General features: G+C 49.1%; 1 protein-coding gene across 1 annotated transcript in view; it reads left to right on the top strand.

The window, feature by feature from the left end:
- Positions 1 to 8443: 8443 nt before the first annotated feature.
- Positions 8444 to 24113, top strand: part of PLEKHA7 (pleckstrin homology domain containing A7) — a 258819-nt gene continuing 243149 nt past the window's right edge. Inside the window, exons 1-3 of the mRNA XM_038764045.1 lie at positions 8444 to 8523; positions 8681 to 8757; positions 8920 to 8977. Of these exons, the coding sequence (XP_038619973.1) occupies positions 8444 to 8523; positions 8681 to 8757; positions 8920 to 8977 (215 nt within the window). The remainder of the gene's footprint in view (positions 8524 to 8680; positions 8758 to 8919; positions 8978 to 24113) is intronic.

The following is a 24113-nucleotide window of genomic DNA, read 5'->3' as shown; positions in this document are numbered from 1 at the left end:
CTCAATAGTTGTTATCCTCTGGGTTCAATCAGTCAATCAATCATTTTTATTGAGTGCTTGCTGTGTGCAGAGCACTATACTGTGCTTGGGAGAATACACTGTAACTCGGGAGAGTTGGTAGGCATGTTCGCTGCCCACAAGGAGTTTACAATTTGAATGTGTTCTATCCACCTTAGTGCTTGGCATCTAATAAGTGCTCAGTGAGTACCACTTGCTATTCAATAGCAAGTGTAAACACCTTGTGGGCAGGTAATGTGTCCATTTATTGTTATCTTGTACTCAAGCACTTAGTATTAGAACAGTGCTTTGCACATAGTAAGCGCTTAATAAATGCCATCATTATTATTTAGTACAGTGCTCTGTGCCCAGTAAGCATTCAGTAAAAATAACTAACACCATTGGATTGCAGTGAGCCAAACCAGGTTGTTGGGATCCAGAGTGAATTGGTGTTGGCTCTGGGGAGTGTTTCCCTGAAGGATGACAGTGGGCTTCCTGGATTCTAGCTTCCCCGGCCTCCCAGGCACCCAGATGCCAAGTGAGAGACCACCCAGAGTTGTTCTTTCCCAGCTCTGCTGGGCCTCTGTGGCAGGGCCAACAGGGAAGACCCCATGGGGAGTGAGCTGTGAATACCCATTTCTATTCTATTAGTCATTTCTATTGACTAAACACAGCTTGAATTGTGGCCCTAAAGGGACAAAACCAGCCAGTATTACCCTTGTATTCTGAGCCCGTCGGAAGCCCTCTGAGCTCTAGGGTGGGTAGGACCTCAGAACCACTCTGGTCAGCTGCTGGGGCGGGTGCTCTTTCTTCTTATGGTGATGACGTTCCCAGAGGAATCAGTCTGTAAATCCAAGTGGAAATCAGTGAGAAAAGATGCTGTTAAGAAATGGATGCTGAAGAGCTGAATTGGGGGTGCGTGGGGGGGAGGGGAAGGGGCTGTTTTTTTCACTTCTCAACTTCTGACCCTTGAGATTGATGAGCATCTGCAAGTTTAGCCCCCCTCCCCCGAGAATATGACCACCCATCATTGCTTGCTTGGAAACTTAGAGGCAAGCAGGGGGTGTGGAGAAGAGTTATCGGGTGGAGGTAAAGCTATGGGAGGAATTAGTTTAGTCAATGGAGAGCTCATTTGTAGAAATGGCTTAGGAGACTGAGACCCAAGAGAGAGTAGGTTTTTATTTACAAATGTAAACCTGCAAGACATTACCCTAACACAAGGCTTCAACTGATGTAACGAGTCAGTCAATCATATTTATTGAGCACTTAGTGTGTGCAAAACACTGTAGCAAGCGCTTGGGAGATTACAATATAACAATAGACACAGCTGCCCACAACGAGCTTACAGTCTAGAGGGGGAGACAGACAGACAATACAGACATATATCTGCTAACCTCCTCACTGTGCCTCGTTCTTGCCTGTCCCGCCGTCGACCCCTAGCCAATGTCCTCCCTCTGGCCTGGAATGCCCTCCCTCCACACATCCGCCAAGCTAGCTCTCTTCCTCCCTTCAAAGCCCTAATGAGAGCTCACCTCTTCCAGGAGGCCTTCCCAGACTGAGCTCCCTCCTTCCTCTCCCCCTCCTCTTCCTCCCCATCCCTTCCCGCCTTACTTCCTTCCCCTCCCCACAGCACCTGAATATATGTATATATGTTTGTACATATTTATTACTCTATTTTACTTGTACATATTTATTCTATTTATTTTATTTTGTTAATATGTTTTGTTTTGTTGTCTGTCTCTCCCTTCTAGACTGCGAGCCCGCTGTTGGGTAGGGACCGTCTCTAAATGTTGCCAACTTGTACTTCCCAAGCACTTAGTACAGTGCTCTGCACACAGTAAGCGCTCAATAAATACGATTGAATGAATGAATGAATGTATGAATAAGTGCTGTGGCGCTGAGGGGGATAAATAAAGACAGAAGGTTAAGGCAAAGCAGAAGGGTGTGGGAGAAGAGGACAGGAAGGCCAAGTCAGGGAAGGCCTCTTGGAGGAGATGGGCCTTCAATAAGGCTTTGAAGTGGGGGAGAGTCACTGTCAGATTTGAGGAGGGAGGGAGTCCCAGGCCAGAGGCAGGACGTGGGCGAGAGGTTGGTGGCGAGATAGATGAGATCGAAGTACAGTGAGAAGTTTGGCATTAGATAAGCAAAATGTGTGGGCTGGGTTGTAGTAGGGGAGTAGTGAGGAAGGTAGAAGGGGGCAAGGTGAATGAGTGCTTTAAAGACAATGGTGAGGAGTTTCTGCTAGATGTGGAGGTGGCTGGGTAACCCCTGAAGCTACTGGAGGAGTGGGGATATATAGCCTCAATGTTTTTATAGAAAAATGATGCAGGCAGCAGAGCAAAGTATGCACTGGAGTGGGGAGAGACAGGAGGCAGGGAGGTCAGCAAGGAGGCAAATACAATAATCAAGGCAGGATAGGATAAATGATTGGATTAATGTGGTAGCAGTTGGGATGGAAAGGAAAGGGCAAGATTTTAGTGATGTTGTGAAGGTTGAACCCACCAGATTTAGTGAAGGACTGAATATGTGGGTTGGTTAGAAGGATGGAGTCAAGGATAATGCCAAAGTTAAGGGCTCGTGGGACAGGAAGGGTGGTGCTGCTGTTTACAGTAATGGGAAAGCCCAGAAGAGGACAGGGTTTGGGTGGGAAGAGAAGAAGTCCTGTTTTAGACACGCTAAATTTGAGGTGTCGGGAGGACATCCAAGTAGATGTCCTGAAGGCAGGAGGAAATGCAAGACTGAAGAGAGGGAGAGAGATCAAGGCTGGAGATGTAGATTTAGGTATCATCTGCATGGAGATGGTAGTTATGAATGAGTTCTCCAAGGGAGTGGGGATAGATGCAGAATAGAAGGGGACCCAGAACTGAACCTTGAGGGACCCCCACAGTTAGAGGATGGGAGGTATCGGAGGAGCCTGTGAAGCAGACTGAGAATGAAGAGCCAGAGAAAGGAGGAGAATCAGGAGAGGACAGTGGCAAAGAAGCCAAGGTTGGATAATGTTTCTAAGAGAAAGGCGGGTGGTCAACAGTGAAAAAGATAGCTGAGAGGTCGAGGAGGATCAGAATGGAGTAGTAGAGGCTGTTGGATTTGCCAAGACCATTTTCCTACCTTGGCACCCACCTCCTCCCCGAAATAGGGATAAGCCTGCAGAGGATCTGGGTGTGCAAGGGACACCTTTGAGGGGAGGCTTTCTGGTGCAGGTTTAAGCAGCCTCCGTATTTATCATTAGGCTCCAAGCACTGTCATTTTGGCAGAAATAATAATTGTGGCATTTGTTCAGGGCTTACTTATATTCATTCAATCGTATTTATTGAGCGCTTACTACTTGTATGCCAAGCACTGCACTAAGTGCTGGAGTGGAGTCAAGATAATCAGGTCCCACATGGTGCTGCTCACAGTCTAAATAGGAATAAGAACAGATATTGAATCCTCATTTTACCAATGAGGGAACTGAGGCACAGGGAAGTGACTTACCCAAGGTTAGACAGCAGGCAAATGGCAGAGCCCGGATTAGAACCCATGTCCTCTGACTCTAAGGTCCATGCTTTTCCTCATTCATTCATTCATTCATTCATTCATTCATTCAGAGAAGCAGCGTGGCTCAGTGGAAAGAGTACGGGCTTTGGAGTCAGAGGTCATGGGTTCAAATCCCCGCTCCGCCAATTGTCAGCTGTGTGACTTTGGGCAAGTCACTTCACTTCTCTGGGCCTCAGTTCCCTCATCTGTAAAATGGGGATTAAGACTGTGAGCCCCACTTGGGACAACCTGATCACCTTGTAACCTCCCCAGCGCTTAGAACAGTGCTTTGCACATAATAAGTGCTTAATAAATGCCATCATTATTATTATTATTCAATCGTATTTATTGAGCACTTACTGTGTGCAGAGCACTGTACTAAGCGCTTGGGAAGTACAAGTTGGCAACATATAGAGACGATCCCTACCCAAAAACGGGCTCACAGTCTCTACCATCTTTCTTCTCAGCTTGGTGTGGGCACTTCCAGGTCATTGTAAGGGCTTGATAAATACCATTGATCAGTTGATTGAACTCTGCATGCACCAGTTTCTGGAAGATAATTTCCCCCTGGATGATGCTCAGGGCTTGTTGAAGTTGGATGTTTCCTGGAGGACTGGAAAGGGATTCTTATCCCAGCTTCCAGATCCCTTTGGGGATGAAGAGTAGGTTGAATCTGGCTTGATTTATTTGAGTGGAAAGAGCTTGGTTTAGAGACATGAGTTCAGCCACTTGCCTGCCATGTGACCTTGGACAAGTCACCTCACTTCTCTGGGTCTCAGTTTCCTCATCTGTAAAATGAGGATTAAATTACTGTTCCCCCTCTCTCTTTGGTCAGTGAACTCCAGGAGGGGTAGGGACTTTGTTGAGCCCGATAATCTGGTGTCCACCCCCAACCAGTGCTTGGCACATAGTAAGAGCTCAACAACTTTGCTTTGCACATAGTAAGCGCTTAACAAATACCAACATTATTATTATTATTATTATTATTATTATTATTAACTTTTCCCAGTGATCATTTCTAGGCAGGATCTGTGGCTGTAACACCTGGCTTGCCCCCTCACCACCCACCTTGGCTTCAGTTCAATATTTGAAGCTATTGTTGCCTGTCTACTTGTTTTGTTTTGTTGTCTTGTCTCCCTCTTCTATTCATTCATTCATTCATTCAATCGTATTTATTGAGCACTTACTGTGTGCAGAGCACTGTACTAATTGCTTGGAAAGTACAATTCGGCAACAGATAGAGACAATCCCTACCCAACAACGGGCTCACAATCTAGAAGCGGGAGGCAGACAACAAAACAAAACAAGTAGACAGGCGCCAATACTATGAGCCCGTTGTTGGGTAGGGATTGCCTCTATCTGTTGCCAAACTGTACTTTCCAAGTGCTTAGTCCAGTGCTCTGCACACAGTAAGCACACAATAAATACGAATGAATGAATGAATGAATGAGTTGTGATCCAAAGCTCCGGCTTCTGCCAGGAGTGGGGGGTGCGGGGGACCTCGGGGCTCCTCAATTCCCGGGATTTAGATGAAGATTCCGTCCAAAATGCACGTTTTCCAGTTTCCGGAATCACCTCCGCAGAATTGGGCGAAAGGAGATGGTGCGAGGAAACATCTGAAATCTTCGATTTCCCTCCAATCTGAGCAGGGGACTGGTGAGCGCTGGCAGGCTGCCCGGGGGCAGAGGGGGCAGAGAGGAGAGTGTGGGAGGTTGCTGGGGGATGGATGGGCCGCCCCCCGACCCCCGCGCCCCCCGAGAAGACCGATCCTCCTTTGCCGACCTCTGGTCTCCCCGAGGCTCCTTTCCTCTCACCCTTCAGGCCCTGGACAGGGCAGGGCAGGGCAAGGCAGGGCATTCATTCATTCATTCATTCATTTTCAATCAATCAACCAATAAATCGTATTTATTGAGCGCTTACTGTGTGCAAAGCACTGTACTAAGCACTTGGGAAGTACAAGTTGGCAACATATAGAGACAGTCCCTACCCAACAGTGGGCTCACAGTCTAAAAGGGAATAATAATAATAATGGCATTTATTAAGCACTTACTATGTGCAAAGTACTGTTCTAAGCACTGGAGAGGTTACAAGGTGATCAGGTTATCCCACGGGGGGCTCACGGTCTTAATCCCCATTTTACAGATGAGGTAACCGAAGCACGGAGAAGTTGACTTGCCCAAAGTCACACAGCTGACAACTGGCAGAGCCGGGATTTGAACCCATGACCTCTGACTACAGAGCCCGTGCTCTTTCCATTGAGCCACGCTGCTTTGTGATCATTTTCATTCATTCATTCAATCGTATTTATTGAGCGTTTACTGTGTGCAGAGCACTGTACTAAACGCTTGGAAAGTACAATTCGGCTACAGATAGGGCCAATCCGTACCCAACACTGGGCTCACAGTCTAGAAGGGGGGAGACGGACGACAAACCAAGTAGACAGGTGTCAATCCCATCAAAATAGACAAATAGAATTATAGCTCTATGCACATCATTAATAAAATAAATACGATAATGAATATGTACAAATAGACACAAGTGCTGTGGGGTGGGGAGGGGGGTAGAGCAGAGGGAGGGAGTGGGGGCGATGGGGAGGGGAGGAGGAGCAGAGGAAAAAGGGGGCTCAGTCTTGGCGGGTAGGGCAGGGCAGGGCAGAGGCATGGGCGCTGTCCGAGCCCGGGCCCCCCGGCCCTGCCCGGCCCCCCGCGGAGGGGAGGGGGTGGGTGGTCGCCCCCCCCCCCCGCTCCCTGCCCCCTCCCCAGCGGTCCGAGCTTCAGCCTCGGGGGCGAACAGGGGCCGAGCACCGGGCCGCCCCCAACTCTGACGCCACGACCCGGGGCCGCGCTAACCAAGCGGGGGCCGCGCTAACCAAACGGGGGCCGCGCTAACCAAACTGGGGTCGTGCTAACCAAACGGGGGCCGCGCTAACCAAACGGGAGCCGCACTAACCAAGCCGAGGGCGCGCTAACCAAACGGGGGCCGCGCTAACCGAGCCGAGGCCGCGCTAACCAAACGGATGCCGCGCTAACCAAACGGGGGCCGCACTAACCAAACCGGGGCCGGGCTAACCACCAAACGGGGGCCGCGCTAACCAAGCCGAGGCCGCGCTAACCAAACGGGGGCCGCGCTAACCAAGCCGAGGCCGCGCTAACCAAACGGGGGCCGCGCTAACCAAACCGGGGCCGAACTAACCAAACCGGGGCCGGGCTAACCACCAAACGGGGGCCGCGCTAACCAAGCCGAGGCCGCGCTAACCAAACGGGGGCCGCGCTAACCAAGCCGAGGCCGCGCTAACCAAACGGGGGCCGCGCTAACCAAAGGGGAGCCGCGCTAACCAAACCGGGGCCGGGCTAACCAAACGGGGGCCGCGCTAACCAAACGGATGCCGCGCTAACCAAACGGAGGCCGCGCTAACCAAACGGATGCCGCGCTAACCAAACGGGGGCCGCACTAACCAAACCGGGGCCGGGCTAACCACCAAACGGGGGCCGCGCTAACCAAGCCGAGGCCGCGCTAACCAAACGGGGGCCGCGCTAACCGAGCCGAGGCCGCGCTAACCAAACGGGGGCCGCGCTAACCAAAGGGGAGCCGCGCTAACCAAACCGGGGCCGGGCTAACCAAACGGGGGCCGCGCTAACCAAACAGGGGCCGCGCTAACCAAACAGGGGCCGCCCTAACCAAATGGGAGCCGCGCTAACCAAACGGAGGCCGCGCTAACCAAACGGGAGCCGCGCTAACCAAACCGGGGCCGGGCTAACCAAACAGGGGCCGCGCTAACCCAGCCGGGGGGCTCAGAGCGGCGACAAAGGCGACCCCACGCCCCCGGTTGGGTCAGAAGGGGGGGGGAGGGAGGGGTGTGTGTGTGTGTGTGTGTGTGTGTGTGTGTGTGTGTGTGTGTGTGTGTGTGTGTGTGTGTGTGTGTGTGTGTGTGTGTGTGTGTGTGTGTGTGTGTGTGTGTGTGTGTGTGCCTGCGCCTTTAAGAGCCCGGGCAGCGGCTGCGGCAGGACCGGCAGGCTGGACGAGCGGCCCAGGGCTGCTCCTCCGTCCGGGCGGGAGGGAGGGAGCAAGGCCAGCCTTCCCGCCCCTTCTCCCAAATACGATTGATTGATTGTCAATCAATCAATCGTATTTATTGAGCGCTTACTGTGTGCAGGGCACTGTACTAAGCGCTTGGGAAGTACAAGATGGCAACATATAGAGACGGTCCCTACCCAACAGTGGGCTCACAGTCTAGAAGGGGGAGACAGACAACAAAACCAAACATACTAACAAAATAAAATAAATAGAATAGATATGTACAAGTAAAATAAATAGAGTAATAAATATGTACAAACAGATATACATATATACAGGTGCTGGGGGGAAGGGAAGGAGGTAAGATGGGCGGATGGAGAGGGGGACGAGGGGGAGAGGAAGGAAGGGGCTCAGTGTGGGAAGGCCTCCTGGAGGAGGTGAGCTCTCATCATCATCAACATCAATTGTATTTATTGAGCGCTTACTGTGTGCAGAGCACTGTACTAAGCGCTTGAAGGCCCTCTCATCAGGGCCTTGAAGGGAGGAAGAGAGCTAGCTTGGCAGATGGGCAGAGGGAGGCCATTCCAGGCCCGGGGGAGGACGTGGGCCGGGGGTCGACGGCGGGACAGGCGAGAGCGAGGTACAGTGAGGAGATTAGTGGCAGAGGAGCGGAGGGTGCGGGCTGGGCTGGAGAAGGAGAGAAGGGAGGTGAGGGAGGAGGGGGCCAGGGGATGGACAGCCTGGAAGCCCAGGGTGAGGAGTTTCTGCCTGATGCGCAGATTGATCGGTAGCCGCTGGAGATTTTTGAGGACACTGGAGATTTTTGAGGATTGTCCCCGCCCCCCGCCCCGCCCCTCCCCGCCCGTCCCGTCCGTCCCGGCCCGGTCGGTGTGGGCGTCCGGGGCTCCCGGCGAAGATGGCGGAGGCGGCGCGGGACAGTCTACCTGCCCACTGGTCCTACGGGGTCTGCGGGGACGGGCGCGTCTTCTTCATCGAGTGAGGGACCCACCGGACGGACGGGAGGGAGGGCGGGCGGGGACGGGGGGCACCGGGGACAGGCGGCGCGGGAGGGGGCCCCTCCAGCCCCCGAGGCCGCGCTAACAGGTGCACATGTGCGTGTGTGTGTGTGTCCTTCTCCCTCCGTCGGGCTCAGTGACCGGCGCCGCCGCACCAGCTGGCTGCACCCGCGCACCGGGGAGCCCGTCAACTCCGGACACATGATCCGCTCAGGTGCGGGCACCCCCTGGCCACCCTCCGGCCACCCTCCCTGGGACCGTCCGGGGGAGCGGGGCGGCCCCCAACCCGGCCACGAAGTTGGAGCGTCCCCCTGACTCGATTCCGTCCCTGTGTCTCTGTCGTGTCCCTCTCCGTCTCTGTGTGTCCGGCCCGCAGACCTGCCCCGCGGCTGGGAAGAGGGCTTCTCGGAGGAGGGCGCCAGCTACTTTATAGAGTAAGTCCACGCCTCGTCCCCTCCCTGCCTCGGGAATGCGCCTTGCGCCCCCAGGCTCCGGGAAAGCCCGCCGGACTCGTTGTCCAGCGGGTGGTTGGGCCTGGTTGGTGTGCTTAGGGGCAGTTGGGCGTCCCTAGTGCTGGGGGTATGGGGAGGAGGGGAGGGGTGCAGGGAAGGGGTCCCCCCGAAAGAGCCCGATGGGGGGAACCCCGCGCCCGAGAAATTGGAGCGCCAAGGTCACCGTGCAGGCCCTGCCAAACGCTTCTCGGGGCTGGGGGCTGCCCGCAGGCCGGCCGGTCCTGCCCCGTGACTGGGGAAAGGCGCCCATCGGGGGTCGGGGAGGGGGTGTGTGGCTGAGGGTCTGCTCCGAAGGACGGAGAGGGTCGAGGCCCACCTCCTCCCACTCCTCAAGACTCGCCTCCTGGGGTCGTTTGGGGTGAGGCTGAGATCTGGGAACGAGCCGGCCCCAGCCTCCCCTCCCCCTCTTTGGTGATTCTTTGAGATCTGTTGTTGGAGAGCCGGGCAGGGGGTCTTAAGGGGAGGTTGGTGTCTTTGTGGCCCCGGCAGACTAGGCTCTCAGGAGATCAGCGTTGGTCTGGTGATGTGTATACAGCCTTACTTCTATTTGTTCTGACGATTTTGACACCTGTTTACATGTTTTGTTTCGTTGTCTGTCTCCCCTTTCTAGAATGTGAGCCCGTTGTTGGGTAGGAACCGTCTTTATGTGTTGCTGACTTGTACTTCCCAAATGCTTAGTACAGTGCTCTGCACAGAGTAAGTGCTCAATAAATACGATTGAATGAATGAATGGTGGTTTGGGGCCCTGCTGGAGGCTCGACCCCGCCTCCCCACCCCTCACCCCCTTAACACCTCCTGCAGAATGGCAGCTTCCACAAGGGACTGGTTTAGGGCTTTATCCCTCACCCCAGCCATGCAGATTATTGGGGCTCACAGGCCCAGGGCCTGCCAGGAATCAGGCTGCCTGAAACTTGGGTTGGAGATGCCCTTGCAAAGTCGAGGGTCTCCAGGCCTGTGCTGCTCCCAGTCCATAGAGGTTGGGGAGACAGTGAGTTCCCAAACGGTTGGGACAGGGCTCGCCCTGTCCCCACCCAGGGGTCGTGCCAGGGCGCCCAGCCGGGTGGGCTCCAGGCCCGGGGCTGTATGCAGAACCATGGCTGTCTCATCGCACCTCGAGGAGTTGGGAATTTCTCTGTGAGCGTGGGCCAGGTCAGGCCCAGACTGGCAGTGAGGTTGCCAGGTTCTGGCTGGGTGCTTCCTCTGCTCCAGTGCATCCATCTACCCCCTGGGCTGGTGATCTGGCCTTTGTGGGGAAGAGGTACGTCCCAGAGCTCAGGTCAACAAGCTCGGTTGAGAGGGGAACTTCCTGACTGCCTCCCATGGCCATCTGGAGGAGCCATTGTTAGGGCATTTAAGAGTGAAAATCCACCCTTTCTGGCTTCCCCTTCCACCTGCGGGGAGTGACTCCAGGGCCATGGGATGGGGGGAATCCCTTCTGGAATCACCTGGCAGGGGCTGTTGGGCGCATGGGGTCCCCATCTCTGGTCTGGGGAGGACTGGACCAGAGGTGTGGGTCAGGCCTGCCAGAGTGAGCATTCACCTCCAGCTGGGGCCCGGTCATCGGATTTCTCCTCCTCCCCCTCCCTCCTCCCCCTCCCTCCTCCTCCTCTTCCTTCTCTCTTCCTCCTCTTCCTCTTCCCCAGGGAGAGACTGGACAGAAGTACTGGAAGGGCATTTCAGGACCCTCCCTACCAGGCAGCTGTTCTCTGGGCCGAGGGCCATGGGAAAGGGATGATGGGGTGATGGTTCTTCATTGTCTCCTAGAGGACTCTGGGCCTTCTGACCTCTGTGATCTTTCAGAAAACAGTTACCCCTTCCCCATCTGTGCTCTCCACCACCTCTCATTTCTGACTCCCTTTTATGAAATTATACTCTTTAGAAGCCTTGGGGATCTCAGAGATTTGGCTTCCGTTGACATTTTATGTTACCAGCCTGTACTTGGAAATACTGATTAACTGTTTGGAGTGTCTTGAGCAAAGTTCAGCATTGCCCTGCCATTTTTGGATAGTTTGTTCACTGAGGCTTCAAGTCGTGATGTGACTTAGGGCCACTGGAAGTCTTCCCCACAGGGCTGCAAACCTGGCTGTGTGTAAGTTGTCATTCCCCTGATTGCTTGAGTGCTCTATAACACCTGTGACAGATTGACAGTCGTTCATTGTATGGTGTGTTTGTGTGCATGTCGCGCACAAACGTGCGTGCTTCTGCATGCCCTCTGGTTTCTTTGAAGGCGTATGTTGGTGAAGGTGACTTTAAATTCTCAAATGATGTAAATTGACTTCAGTGTTGTTGTAGAAGCTGAATGTAATTATTCTCTCTCCCGTTTGCTTTTCATGAAGGCAGTCTCTGTTTAGATCTTTCAGTCCAGGCTTTAGAGTAATTGATGGCACAGAATTCTCTTCCTTTGCCTTCTCGTCTTGCACAACTCTACAAAGGTAGAGGAGGAAAAAAAAAACTATTGACTTGGGTGCAACGGAAGGAAAGTAGATATTTGTGGTTTTCAAGAAACAACAGCTCTGCCTATTCTCAGCAGTTCCATAAACTTCGGACCCTGCTCGTTGGGTTTTTTTTTCCGCCTGCACCTAGAAGGGAGGTTGGGGTGTTTATGGTGTGCCCTCCAACTTGTGGATAGCTTTAGCTTTTGCTAAGCTTCAATTTCTTTGCCTCTTTATATGAACTGGTGGTGGGCGATTTCTGTAGATTTGGGGACTATTTTCCCCCTTCTTCAAATGCTGGAGAGTCAATAACTCCTCCTCTGTTTAGATCCATATCAAATGTCAGGGAGACATATTGAACCACTTGTCTCCTCTGTGGGTCCCTTGAGATTGAATCCTTAGTGTTTAATCAGGTGAAGTTCTGGTCCTGTTGTTGGGTAGGGACCGTCTCTATATGTTGCCAACTTGTACTTCCCAAGCGCTTAGTACAATGCTCTGCACGCAGTAAGCACTCAATAAATACGATTGAATGAATGAATGAATGGTCCCTGATCCGTACCCTTGGGGAAGTTGTGGAAGGTGCTTTGGATCCTAGAGGAGGAGGGTGTCTAGCAGTTCTGTTACATTGTACTCTTCCAAGCGCTTAGTGCAGTGCTTTGTCCACAGTAAGTAGTACTCAAGAGAAGCAGTGTGGCCTAATGGATAGGGCCCAGAGGGATACCCCTCTAGCCTGTAGGCTGGCTGTGGGCAGGGAACCTGTCTGTTTGTACTCTCCCAAGCACTGAGTACAGTGCTCTGTACACAGTAAGCAATCAATAAATACGATTGAATGAATGAACGCACAGGACTGGGAGTTAGAGGGGCCTCTGCCACTTGTCTGCTGTGTGACCTCGGGCAAGTCATTTCACTTCTCTGTGCGGTTACCTCATCTGTAAAATGGGGATTAAGACTGTGAGCCCTAAGTGGGACAGGGACTTTGTGCAACCTGATTATCTTGTATCTACCCCGGCACTTAATACGGTGCCTGGCACATCCTAAAAGCTTAACAAATACCATAAAAAAATTCAATCCACAAGGTGGGTGGGGTCTCTGCTTTGTGTCTTTTGAAGGTATAGCAACCCCTTCTCCCACCTACCCACTCACCTCATTGGCTGGCTTCTGAACTGCCCCATGGCCATGTTGAAAGAATTAACTTTTTTGCCGCTCCTTGCGCAGGCTGCAAGGTATTATTATTATTATTATTATTATTTCTCCTGAACTGTCTGTTCCCTGACTCAGCACAGACTTGGTCTCCACCGATACTGTAAGTGCTTAGTACAGTGCTCTACACACAGTAAGTGCTCAATAAATATGATTGAATGAATACTGACCTGTGGGGGTAGAAGGAGGGGAGGGAGACCCAGTTCCAAATTCTTCCTGACAGGAGTCTCCAAATAGTGAAGTTCTTTGCCTGATCGAGAAACTCCTTTTAATGTACTTTTAAAAGACCCTTGCCATAGAAGCCCCTCCACCAAAAAAATAATGATCCATTTAGTTTCCTTTTAAATAATAATAATAATTATGGTATTTAAGTGCTTACTATGTGCCAGGCACTGTACTAAGTGCTGGGGTGGAGACAAGCAAATCGAGTTGGATGCAGTCTCTGTCCCACATGGGGCTCACCATCTCAATCCCCATTTTACAGATGAGGTAACTGAAGCCCAGAGGAGTGAAGTGACTTGGCCAAGGTCACCCATCAGGGAAGTGGCGGAGCTGGGATGAGAACCCATGACCTTCTGATTCCTAGGCCTGTGCTCTAGCCACTGCACCATAAGAAACTGCCCTGTGTTCATTTCTGTTATAATGCACTTTCACGAGTGTTTACCGCAGTGCTCTGCACACGGCAAGTGCTCAGTAAATATGATTGATTTAATTTTGTTTTGATATTCTCTCAGAAGCAGGGTTGGGCATGGCCATTCTGGGTTAGGCAGATGAACTTCAGGTGACAGTGTCCTTTTAAATACAGCCTGCTGCTGCTGTCCAGAAAGGGGATGCCTCCAGGAAGAGGAGAAAAGAAGGAGCAGCATGGTTTAGTGGAAAGAATGAAGGCCTGCAAATCAGAGGACTTGGGTTCTCATCTTTGACATTCCCTTGCTGTGTGACCTTGGGCAAGTCACTTAGGTTCGCCAGACCTCCGTTTCCTCAGTGTAACATGGGGATTCAATACCTGTTCACCCTGCCACTTAGATTGTGAGCCCCATGTGGGTTTGGGGCTATAACTGACCTGACCCAGGACTTAGAACAGTGCTTGGCACATAGCGCTTAACAAATACCATAATTATTACTATTATTATTACCTTGCCAGGACCCCAGTTCTTAGTGCAAAGAAAGCACTTAGCAAATGCTATAGTTACTATCATAAAAAAAGTTAAAAAGCCCATCGTCTAGGGGATGTAAACGTGGGAGTGCTCTGAAAGAAGGTGCAAGTCCAAAGCTGTCACCTGGAAAGGTCTCTTTCTGTTGCTGATGGGCCACTAGACCAAAGTCTAGCCTGGAACTCTAGTCTGGAACACCTTCCCTCTTCCTTTTTGACAGACGATCACTCTTCCCCACCTTCAAAGCCTTATTGAAGGCACATCTCCTCCAAGAGGTCTTCCCTGCCTTCCTCCTTTCCTCTTTTCCCACTCTCTCCTGCTGATTTGCACTCTTCATTCACACCTCAGTCAGCCCCATAGCACTTACGTACATATCCATAATTTATTTATATTGTCTGTACCTCCACTCTAGACTTTGAGCTCATTGTGGGCAGGGAACATATCTCTCAACTCCGTTATGTTGTAGTCAGCCAGTCAAACGTATTTACCGAGTGGTTACTGTGTGCAGAGCACTGTACTAAGCGCTTGGGAGACTACAAAAGAACAATATAACAGACCCATTCCCTGTACTGTCCAAAGAGCTTAGTGTACAGTGCTCTGCATACAGTAAACACTCAGTAAATACAACTGATTGATTAAGAGTTTGACCTGGAGAAAGTGCCGAAGCTTAAAAGTTAGTGAGAAGAGGCAGCCTGAGAGAAAAGTTTGTTGAAAAACTCTCTACAAATCGAGGGAGCTTTTTCAACATGAGGTTTTGAAGAGAAATATACTCAAGGTTTGCAGGCTCCCAGAAATAATAGTGAGGGAATTTAAGTGCTTACTATGTGCCAAGCACTGTTCTAAGAGCTAGAATTTCTTAGGTACTGCAACATGGTGGTACTGGTGGCAGTAGGACTATGAGTAGTAGAAGTAGTATGTAGTTTGTAAATGCTGGAAGAGAAATGAAGCAAGGACTCCTTGGCCTGCAAGTAGTAGTTGTTGTAATAGTGTAGTAGTAGGATATAGTAAGGACTTAACTGTGTGTAAATGCTGGGAGAGAATACCCACATGGGAATGAAAGAAGCAGCATTGCTTAGTGGAAAGAACACGGGCTTGGGAGTTGGAGGATGTGAGTTCTAATTCTGACTCCACCTCTTGGTTGCTGTGTGACCTTGGGCAAGCCACTTAATTTCTCTGGGATTAAGACTGTGAGCCCCATGTGGGGCTATCTATCCCAGTGCTTAGAACAGTGCTTGGAATATAGTAAGCGCTTAACAAATACCATTATTATTATTATTATTGTTATTAATAGTGAGGCATGGACCCTGGCCTGTAGAAGCTCACACTCTATCAATCAATAGTATTTATTGAGCACTTACGGTGTGCAGAATGCTGTACTAAAGCACTTTGCAGAGTGCAGTATGACAGAGTTGGTTGAAATGTTCCCTACCCGTGATGAGCTTAAACACTAGATGGAAAGATGGTCATTAATATAAATAAATAATAATGATGGCATTTATTAAGTGCTTACTATGTGCAAAGCACTGTTCTAAACTCTGTGGAGGTTACAAGGTGATCAGGTTGTCCCATGGGAGGCTCACAGTCTAAATCCCCATTTTACAGATGAGGTAACTGAGGCCCAGAGAAGTTAAGTGACTTGCCCAAAGTCACACAGCTGACAAGTGGCAGAGCTGGGATTTGAACCCACAACCTCTGACTCCAAATACATGGATTATGGATATGGACAAATGCTGTGGGTCTGAGGGAGTGGTGAATGAAGGGTTGGACGTGGTCCATGTCCTACATGTGGCTCACAGTCCTAATTTCACTAACCTGTTTTCACTCTGTGCTGCATTACTGTAGATCTTCATTGTCAATCAGTGATAATTATTGTCAGGCAGTCAGTTGTATTTATTGAGCACTTACTGTTTGCAGAGCATTGCAGTAAGAGCTTGGGAGAGTACAATGTAACAGTAAACAGACACATTTCCTAACCACTACAAGCTTGTAGTCTAGAGGACGAGCAGACATTAGTATAAATAAAAAAATTACAGATATGTACATAAGTGCTGTGGGGCTGGGAGGGGGACTGAAGTAAGGGTGCAAGAAATGGTGAGGCAGAAGCGGGTGGGAGAAGAGGCAAGGTCTCATGGAGGAGATGCGCTGCCAATACGGCTTTGAAGGTGAGGGAGGAGAGAGAGAGAGAGAGAGAGAGAGAGAGAGAGAGAGAGAGAGAGAGAGTGTGTATGTGAATTATAAGAAAATAAATGTTTCATCAGATGTATTTCCAAGAAGACAGATTCAGGTGTGTATGTGTGTACTGAATATTGGATTATTGTGCCTATGAAAAATCTATCCTACTCTAAGTGCTTAATACAGTGCTCTGTGTAAGTGCTTGGTACATTGCTCTGCCCACAGTAAAGCTGAATTAGCAGGTGCTTGGTGAAAACGTTTGATAGGCGTGAGACTGGTAACCAAAACAGCCACACACTTGGAATATCAGGTTTCTTCTTCCTCAAAAATTGGAAGTGCTTATGTCTATCGATCCTTGTGGTGCTAAATCTCCCCCAGCTCTCTGCTTCGTTGTCAGTGGCTTGGAGCTTATCGGGAGAGAGCTGTGGCTCCTAAGCCTGCTTAGTGACAGGCTGGTTCTCTCTTCGGTTTTTGCTGGTTGTCTCTCTCTGTCGTCTTGGTGCCTGGGCTGACAGATTTTTCCCAGGAGTCCTTCCTGTCAGTGCACAGCTCCTGGCTGTTTGCGATTGAAACATGGCCTCTCAAGGGAGATTTTGTCAGAATTCCTAATTTTTTTTCCCCCTTCTTCCTGCACTCCTCATTGCAAGACTACCAATCATTTAATCATCATATTTATTCATTCAATCATATTTATTGAGTGCTTACTGTGTGCAGAGCACTGTACTAAGCGCTTGGGAGAATGCAATATAACAAACAGGTACATTCCCTGCCCACAGCGAGGTTATAGTCTAGAAGGATTTATTAATAATTGTGGTATTTAAGTGCTTACTATGCAAGGCACTGTACTTAGTGCTAAGGTAGATACAAACAAATTGGGTTGGACGTACTCCCTGTCCCACGTGGGGCTCACAGTATTAATCCCCATTTTGTAAATGAGATTGGAAGTGACTTGCCCAGTCACACAGCAGTCAAGTGGTGAATCTGGTTTTGGAATGCAGGTTCTTCTGACTTCAAGGCCTGTGCTCTACCCACTAGTCCATGATGCTTCTCTAGACTACACTGCTTACCATGTGTAGAGTGTTGTACTAAGTGCTTGGAAGAGGACAATACAATGGATTTGGAAGACAACATTCCCTGCTCACAAGGAGCTTACAGTCTAGAGGGGGAAACAGACATTATAATAAATTACAGAGTGTAAGGATTTGTACGAAAGGGGTATGGGGCTGAGGGTGGGGTGAATATCAAGGGGACAGATCCCAGTACATAGGTGGTGCATTCATTCATTCAATCGTATTAATTGAGCCCTTACTGTGTGCAGAGCACTGTACTAAGCGCTTGGGAAGTACAGTTCAGCAACAGAGACAATCCCTGCCCACAATGAGCTCACAGTCTAGAAGGGGGGAGACAGGCATCAAAACAATTGTGGTACTTGTTAAGCCCTTACTGTGACCTCGGGCAAGGCACTCAACTTCTCTGTGCCTCAGTTACCTCACCTTTAAAAAAATGGGGATTAATAATGCGAGCCCAATGTGGGACAGGGACTGTGTCCAACCTGATTAACTTGTATCTACCCCAGCGCTTAGAACAGTTTATTATTTTTATTGACAAGTGATACTTTTTGGTGTTTTCCATAATAGTTTCTCTGCATATCAATCAATCAATCAATCAATCGTATTTATTGAGCGCTTACTATGTGCAGAGCACTGTACTAAGCGCTTGGGAAGTACAAATTGGCATCACATAGAGACAGTCCCTACCCAACAGTGGGCTCACAGTCTAAAAGGGGGAGACAGAGAACAGAACCAAACATACCAACAAAAAATAAGTAGGATAGAAATGTACAAGTAAAATAAATAAATAAATAAATAAATAGAGTAATAAATATGTACAACCATATATACATATATACAGGTGCTGTGGGGAAGGGAAGGAGGTAAGACGGTATAGTCTGTTAAACCCACGTTTAACTTTGCCAGTACTGAACCATGTTTATTTTAATGCTGGTACAAAAAGGTAGTGCTCATATAATATGAAAAATTTATGCTCATTAATATGGAAAATATATTTGTGCCTTGAGACGTACCATAGATGAATTGGTATTGTCTGTATGAGTATTACAGAAGTCTATCATTCTAAAATCTTGGATTATCAAGAAGGTAGATAAAAAAATAATTTTAGGTCCTCCAAAGATCCTAAAGTGGAAAAACAAATATAACCTTTCCTTCATTGTGTGTGTGTGTGTGTGTGTGTGTGTGTGTGTGTGTGTGTAAATCAAGTACAGTAACAAGTACATTGCAACTGTGTCGCAAGTACAATAATGCTTCATCAATTTGGACCCCACTAATTCAGAATTTCTTGTAATTTGGACACGGCATCTAGTCTTGTTCTTCTCTTTACTCTTTCTGTTGCTATTAAAAGAAAGCAGATTTTGATACAAAGTAGAAAATTTTTGAGGTAACCTGTGGATAACAGAGTTTCAGTTAACACACAGTAGAAGACATAGAGATAGTGAAGTTTTACTCTGATGACTTGACACCTGTCCGCATGTTTTGTTTTGTCGTCTGTCTCCCCCTTCTAGACTGTGAGCCCGTTGTTGCGTAGGGACCATCTCTATATGCCGCCAACTTGTACTTCCCAAGTGCTTAGTACAGTGCTCTGCACACAGTAAGTGCTCAATAAATACGATTGAATGAATGACTGAAATACAGGAGAATCAGACTGGACACAATCCATGTCCCACTCAGGGCTCTCAGTCTAAGGGTTTACAGTCCTCTAGACTGTAAGCTTGTTGTGGGCGGAGAATGTGTCTGTAATATTGTTATATCATACTCTCCCAAGTGCTTAGTACAGTGCTCTGCACACAGGATGTGCTCGGTAAATATGGTTGATTGACCGACTAAGGAGGGAGAGCTGGTGTCTTAACCCCATTGGGGGATGAGGAGATTGAGGCTCAGGAAGGCCAAGTGACTTGCTGAAGGGCACCCAGGAGGCTAGTGGCAGAGCTGGGATTAAAGGACCCGCTTCCCCTGATTTCCCATCTGTTTCTCTTTCCACTAGACCACACTGCCTCCCTCTGTGAAGGAAAGCAGCCCACCTATCTTGGGGGAGGGGAGGGCGGGGGCTGGGAGAAAGGAGAGGAAAGGCTGTCAAGGATTGTGAGATCCGCTTATTACGGATTTTAATCTTTAATATGGATCGGATGGCTTTTACAAAGTTCCAGTTATGCCGTGTTCTGACCACTTGGGGTAACAATAATAATTGTCATATTTAAGCACGTACTGCGTGCCAAGCACTATACTAAGTGCTGGGGAATATGCAGGATAATCAGGTCCCACATGGGCCTCGCAGAATAAGTAAGAGGGAGAACAGGTATTGAATCCCCATTTTACAGATGATGTAACTGAGACATAGAGAAGCTAAATAACTTGCCAAAGGTCACACAGCAGAGGAGCGGCAGAGCCAGGCTTAGAATACAGGTCCTTTGACTCCCAGGCCCGTGGTCTTTAGGCCATGTTGCTTCCCTTTATTGAGCATTTGCAATGTGCAGAGCACACTATATGAAGCGTTAAGGAGAGTTCTCCAGCAGAAAGCAAGTGAGACTGTAAGCCCACTGTGGACAGGGAATGTGTTTACCAACTCCGTTATATTGTACTCCCCCAAGCATTTAGTACAGTTCTCTGCACAGAGTGAGCACACAACTATGATTGACGGAGATCAGATGGCGAGGGGACAGGAGATCCTGCTCTCAAAATCCAGAGGAAAATTAATTTCAAATTTAATCCTGCAGACAAAGGAATGAGACAAAGGAAGGAGTGTAAGTTCAGCATGTCCCCTCCTTCTTGGTTCTGGGTTAATGAGTTATCCCAGAAAAATCCAAAGTTCACCTTTCTGCAGAGATTCCCGTTTGCCCGCCTGCAGCTTGGCCAGGCCCCGGAACATGCCAATTTCAGTTCACAGAACTTTCCACTGAGGTCACAATGGAGTTATATGGAGTTATAAACCCCAGAACTGGTCACTGCCTCTTGCCTCAGAGAGGGAAGAGGGAATCTTTGTGCTTTCTCTCTCTCTCTCTCTCTCTCTCTCTCTCTCTCTCTCTCTCTCTCTCTCTCTCTCCTCTTTTCTCTTTTTCTCTCTCTCTCTCTCTCTATTTTTAGAGTTACCACTTAATGACCACAATTAGTATTTTCATTATGGCCACTTTCTGAGCATCTGATTCTCTTATTGCCACATATATATCACTGATGAGCCTCAAGTAGCAGTAATAATAATATTTATTAATCAGTAAATCAGAAGTATTTATTGAGCATCCACTGTGGACAGGGATCTGTTCTAAGCATGTGGGAGAGTTGAATAGAGTTAGTAGTTATGTTCCTTGCCTTCAAGGGGCTTACAGTCCAGTGGGGGAAGCAGGCACTAAAGTGAATTACAGAAAGGATGAAGTAATAGAGTTTAACGATCTGAACAGAAGTGGAATAGGAGATATTCAGATGGTGCAAAAGCTCTAAAGTGGCAGTAGGGGGAATAAAAAGGGAGGAGATTAGAAATTAATCATGGAAGACCTCCTGGAGGAGATATGAATTAAGAAGGGCTTTGAAGATGGGGAGAGCAGTGGTCTATCAGATGTAGAGAAGGAAGGAATTCCATGCAGGAGGGAGGGAGGGAGCATGAGGTTCTTGGTAGAGACGAGAATGAAGCCCACTGAGTAGGTTGCCTTGAGAGAAGTGAAGAGTGTTAGCTGGGCTATAGTGGGAGAAGACAGTGGATAAGTAGCAGAGAGGTTGGTAATTGAGTGCTTTAAAGCCAATGGTCGAGCTTCTGCTTGAAGAAGGATTGGACAGCCACTGTAGACTCTTGAGATGTGTGGAAGAGGACATTTTTGGAAGATGATCGGAGCAGCAGAATGATAGAAGGACTGGATCAAGGAGAAACTGAAGACAGTGAGGAGGCTAATGAAGTATGGGAGTAAGAATATGGCAAGTGCTTGAACCAGGGTGGTGTCCATCTGGATGGACAGAAAGGGGCCTGGGTCACTTGGGGAGGAATAAGGGGGTGAGTGGGGGCTGTTTTCCAGCTTATGGGTTCAGAAATCCCCCTGCAGGGCTGAAGGCTCACAGGCTTGCAGTGTTTGCTTTGATGAAGTCAGATGATTCTGAAGTTCCCAGCTGGCCCTCAGGGAGCATGAGGGGGCTGCTAGCCAGGATCCATCGAACAGGAAACAAGCTGGAGGCTGGAACTTTGGCTGCAGACCCAGACGTGAGCAGGGGCCAGTGATTCTCACTCTGGCTTCCTCTCGAGGCTCCCCTGACCTCTGCTCCAACCCCTATCACCTAATGCTGAGGAGTGAGTAGAAGGGGACTTGCCTCTTTGGGGTCTTCAGGGGGGTTCAGCTCAGGTGCAGTTGCCCCTTAGGATGACCCCGGGATACAGAAGATAGAGAAGCAGTGTGGCTCAGTGGAAAGAGCCTGGGCTTTGGAGTCAGAGGTCAGCTGTGTGACTTTGGGCAAGTCACTTAACTTCTCTGGGCCTCAGTTACCTCATCTGTAAAATGGGGAATAAGACTGTGAGCCCCTCATGGGACAACCCGATCACCTTGTAACCTCCATAGGGCTTAGAACAGTGCTTTGCACATAGTAAGTGCTTAATAAATGCCATTATTATTATTATTATATCCTGCTAATGGGTCATTCACATGAGCAAGGTGGAGGAAGAGGGCTTGGAACAACTGCTTAAAGGGAGAGGGTAGATAGCTTCTCCAGTATGCAGGGAATGTGTCTACCGACTCTGTTCTATTCTCCTCTACCAAACACTTAGTATAGCGCTCTGCACACAGTAATCATAATAATAAAAAGTATGGTATTTGTTAAATGCTTACTATGAGCCAAACACTTTTCTAAGCGCTGGGGTAGATACAGGGTAATCAGGTTGGCCCACTTGGGGCTCACACTTTTAATTCCCATTTTACAGATGAGGTAACTGAGGCACAGAGAAGTAAACATTCAATAAATACCATTGATTGACTCATTCTCCAGTCCTTGGAAGGTGAAATGGGGCTGGGGGAGGCAGAAGAGGTGGTCTTGGGCCTCCCTTCCTGAAGGAAAGCATAAGAGAACCTCGATGATCCAAATGTATTTTTACTGTTGCTTTTGGTAAGTGCTTACTATGTGTCAAACACTATTCTAAGTACTGGAGTATGTACAAGTTAATCAGGATGGACACAAGTCCTGCCCCAATTAGGGGTCACGGTCTTAGTAGGAAGGAGAACAGGTATTTCAAAACCATTTTACAGCTGAGGAAACAGTTGTCTCTATCTCTATTTTCCTCCTCTGTCTTTGTCTTCTCTAGGTTATAGTTCCTGGGGCCTTAGTACAGTGTCTGCACACAGTAAGCGCTCAGTAAAAGTCACTGATTGATCAGTTGGCCAGGTTTACCCATACAAAGAAAAGGGGAAAGAAAGAAGGCCGTTGGTCTGGCCAATGTAATCTCTGTAGGCAGCCTAACTAAATCAAATGAAATAACTCATTTGGGGTGGGAACTATCTAGTGTGACTAGAACAGTCAGATGTCTGCTTTCCCCTTCATCCGTCCTAGTGCAGGGAGTTGGTGGGGGGGTCTCAGAGCCAGAAGACCTGGGGGTGGTCTAGTGCCTGGTGGACAGAGCCCAAGAGGCTGTGTTGGGGTCTATGTTTGAGTGGGGGGCAGGGGAAGCCAGAGGGGTTGGAGAACTAGACTGTAAACTCCTTGTCTCTAGACTGTAAGCTCATTGTGGATGGGGAATGTGTCTATTGTTATATTGTACTCTCCCATGTGCTTAATACAGTGCTCTGCACACAGTAAGTGTTCAATAAATACGATTGAATGAATGAACTTTTGTAGACCCCAAGTTCCTGATTCAACCTGGTGGATTCATTCATTCAATCGTATTTACTGAGCACTTACTGTGTGCAGAGCACTGTACTAAGCAGTGGATGGGAGACAGGGGAAACTGTATCCTGTGTGAGTTGCCCCTCTTCTAATCAATCAGTGGTATTTATTGAAAGCCTACTGAGTGCAGGCTTGGGAAGGTACAATACAAGAGAGTTTCCCCTCCCCACAGGAATGAGAAATGTTAGTGGGGCCAGGGCAGGGGGAAGGTGGGTTTCCTTGGCAAAGTCAATGATGAGGGTTGAGACCCTTACAGTTCCTTCCATTTTCCAAGGGGCTTGGTTATCAGAAAGCCCCCTTCCATAAGGGCTCCTTTTCTGATTTGCTGTTTGGCTGTGGTCTGAGGAGAAGGCTAGTTTCTGGTTGCTGCCATGTTGGAGGCTGTGGAGTGAGGAGAGAGGAGTTCACGTTCCCTCCCTCCCACCTGTGCTTTCAAAACCCAAGGAAGTGGCAGAGGTTGTCGCTTTTCCCCCTGATGGTCTCCCCCACCCCTACCCCCATCAAACTCCCCAGGTGGGAGGGAGGGAAAGTGAACTCTTCTCTCCTCCCTCTACAGCCTACCATGTGGCAGCAACCATAGACTAGCCTTCTCCTCAGACCAAAACCAAACAGCACATCAGAAAGGAGCCTTTATGGATGGGGGCTTTCTGATCCCATGAGCCTCAGCAGTGGCCGTTCATCTTATGAGGAGTCGCACCACAAGAAAGTTGTCCTTGGGTTGGAGCAGGTGGGTTGGCAGCATAGTGCCACAAGAGTTCTCGCTGAAGATAGGGTCATTAGTGAATAGTGGGGAGAAATCTTCTAACTCAAACAAAGATCCGTCCCCAAGTGGTATTTATTTTAATATCTGTCTCCCACCCACTAGATGATAATAATGATGGCATTTATTAAGTGCTTACTATGTGCAAAGCACTGTTCTAAGTGCTGGGGAGGTTACGAGCTGATCAGGTTGTCCCACGGGGCGCTCACAGTCTTAATCCCCATTTTACAGATGAAGTAACTGAGTCCTAGAGAAGTGTGAAGTGACTTACCCAAAGTCACACAACTGACAATTGGTGGAGCTGGGATTTGAACCCATGACCTCTGACTTCAAAGCCTGTGCTCTTTCCACTGAGCCGCACTGCTTCTCTGGCTTGGTGGATAGAGCACCGGCCTGAGAATCAGAAGGACATGGATTCTA

This window comes from Tachyglossus aculeatus, chromosome 22 (assembly GCF_015852505.1).
Source record: "Tachyglossus aculeatus isolate mTacAcu1 chromosome 22, mTacAcu1.pri, whole genome shotgun sequence".
Taxonomy (NCBI): Eukaryota; Metazoa; Chordata; class Mammalia; order Monotremata; family Tachyglossidae; genus Tachyglossus; species Tachyglossus aculeatus.
Note: the sequence above shows the minus strand (reverse complement) of the source record. Positions and strands in the feature narration are given on the sequence as shown.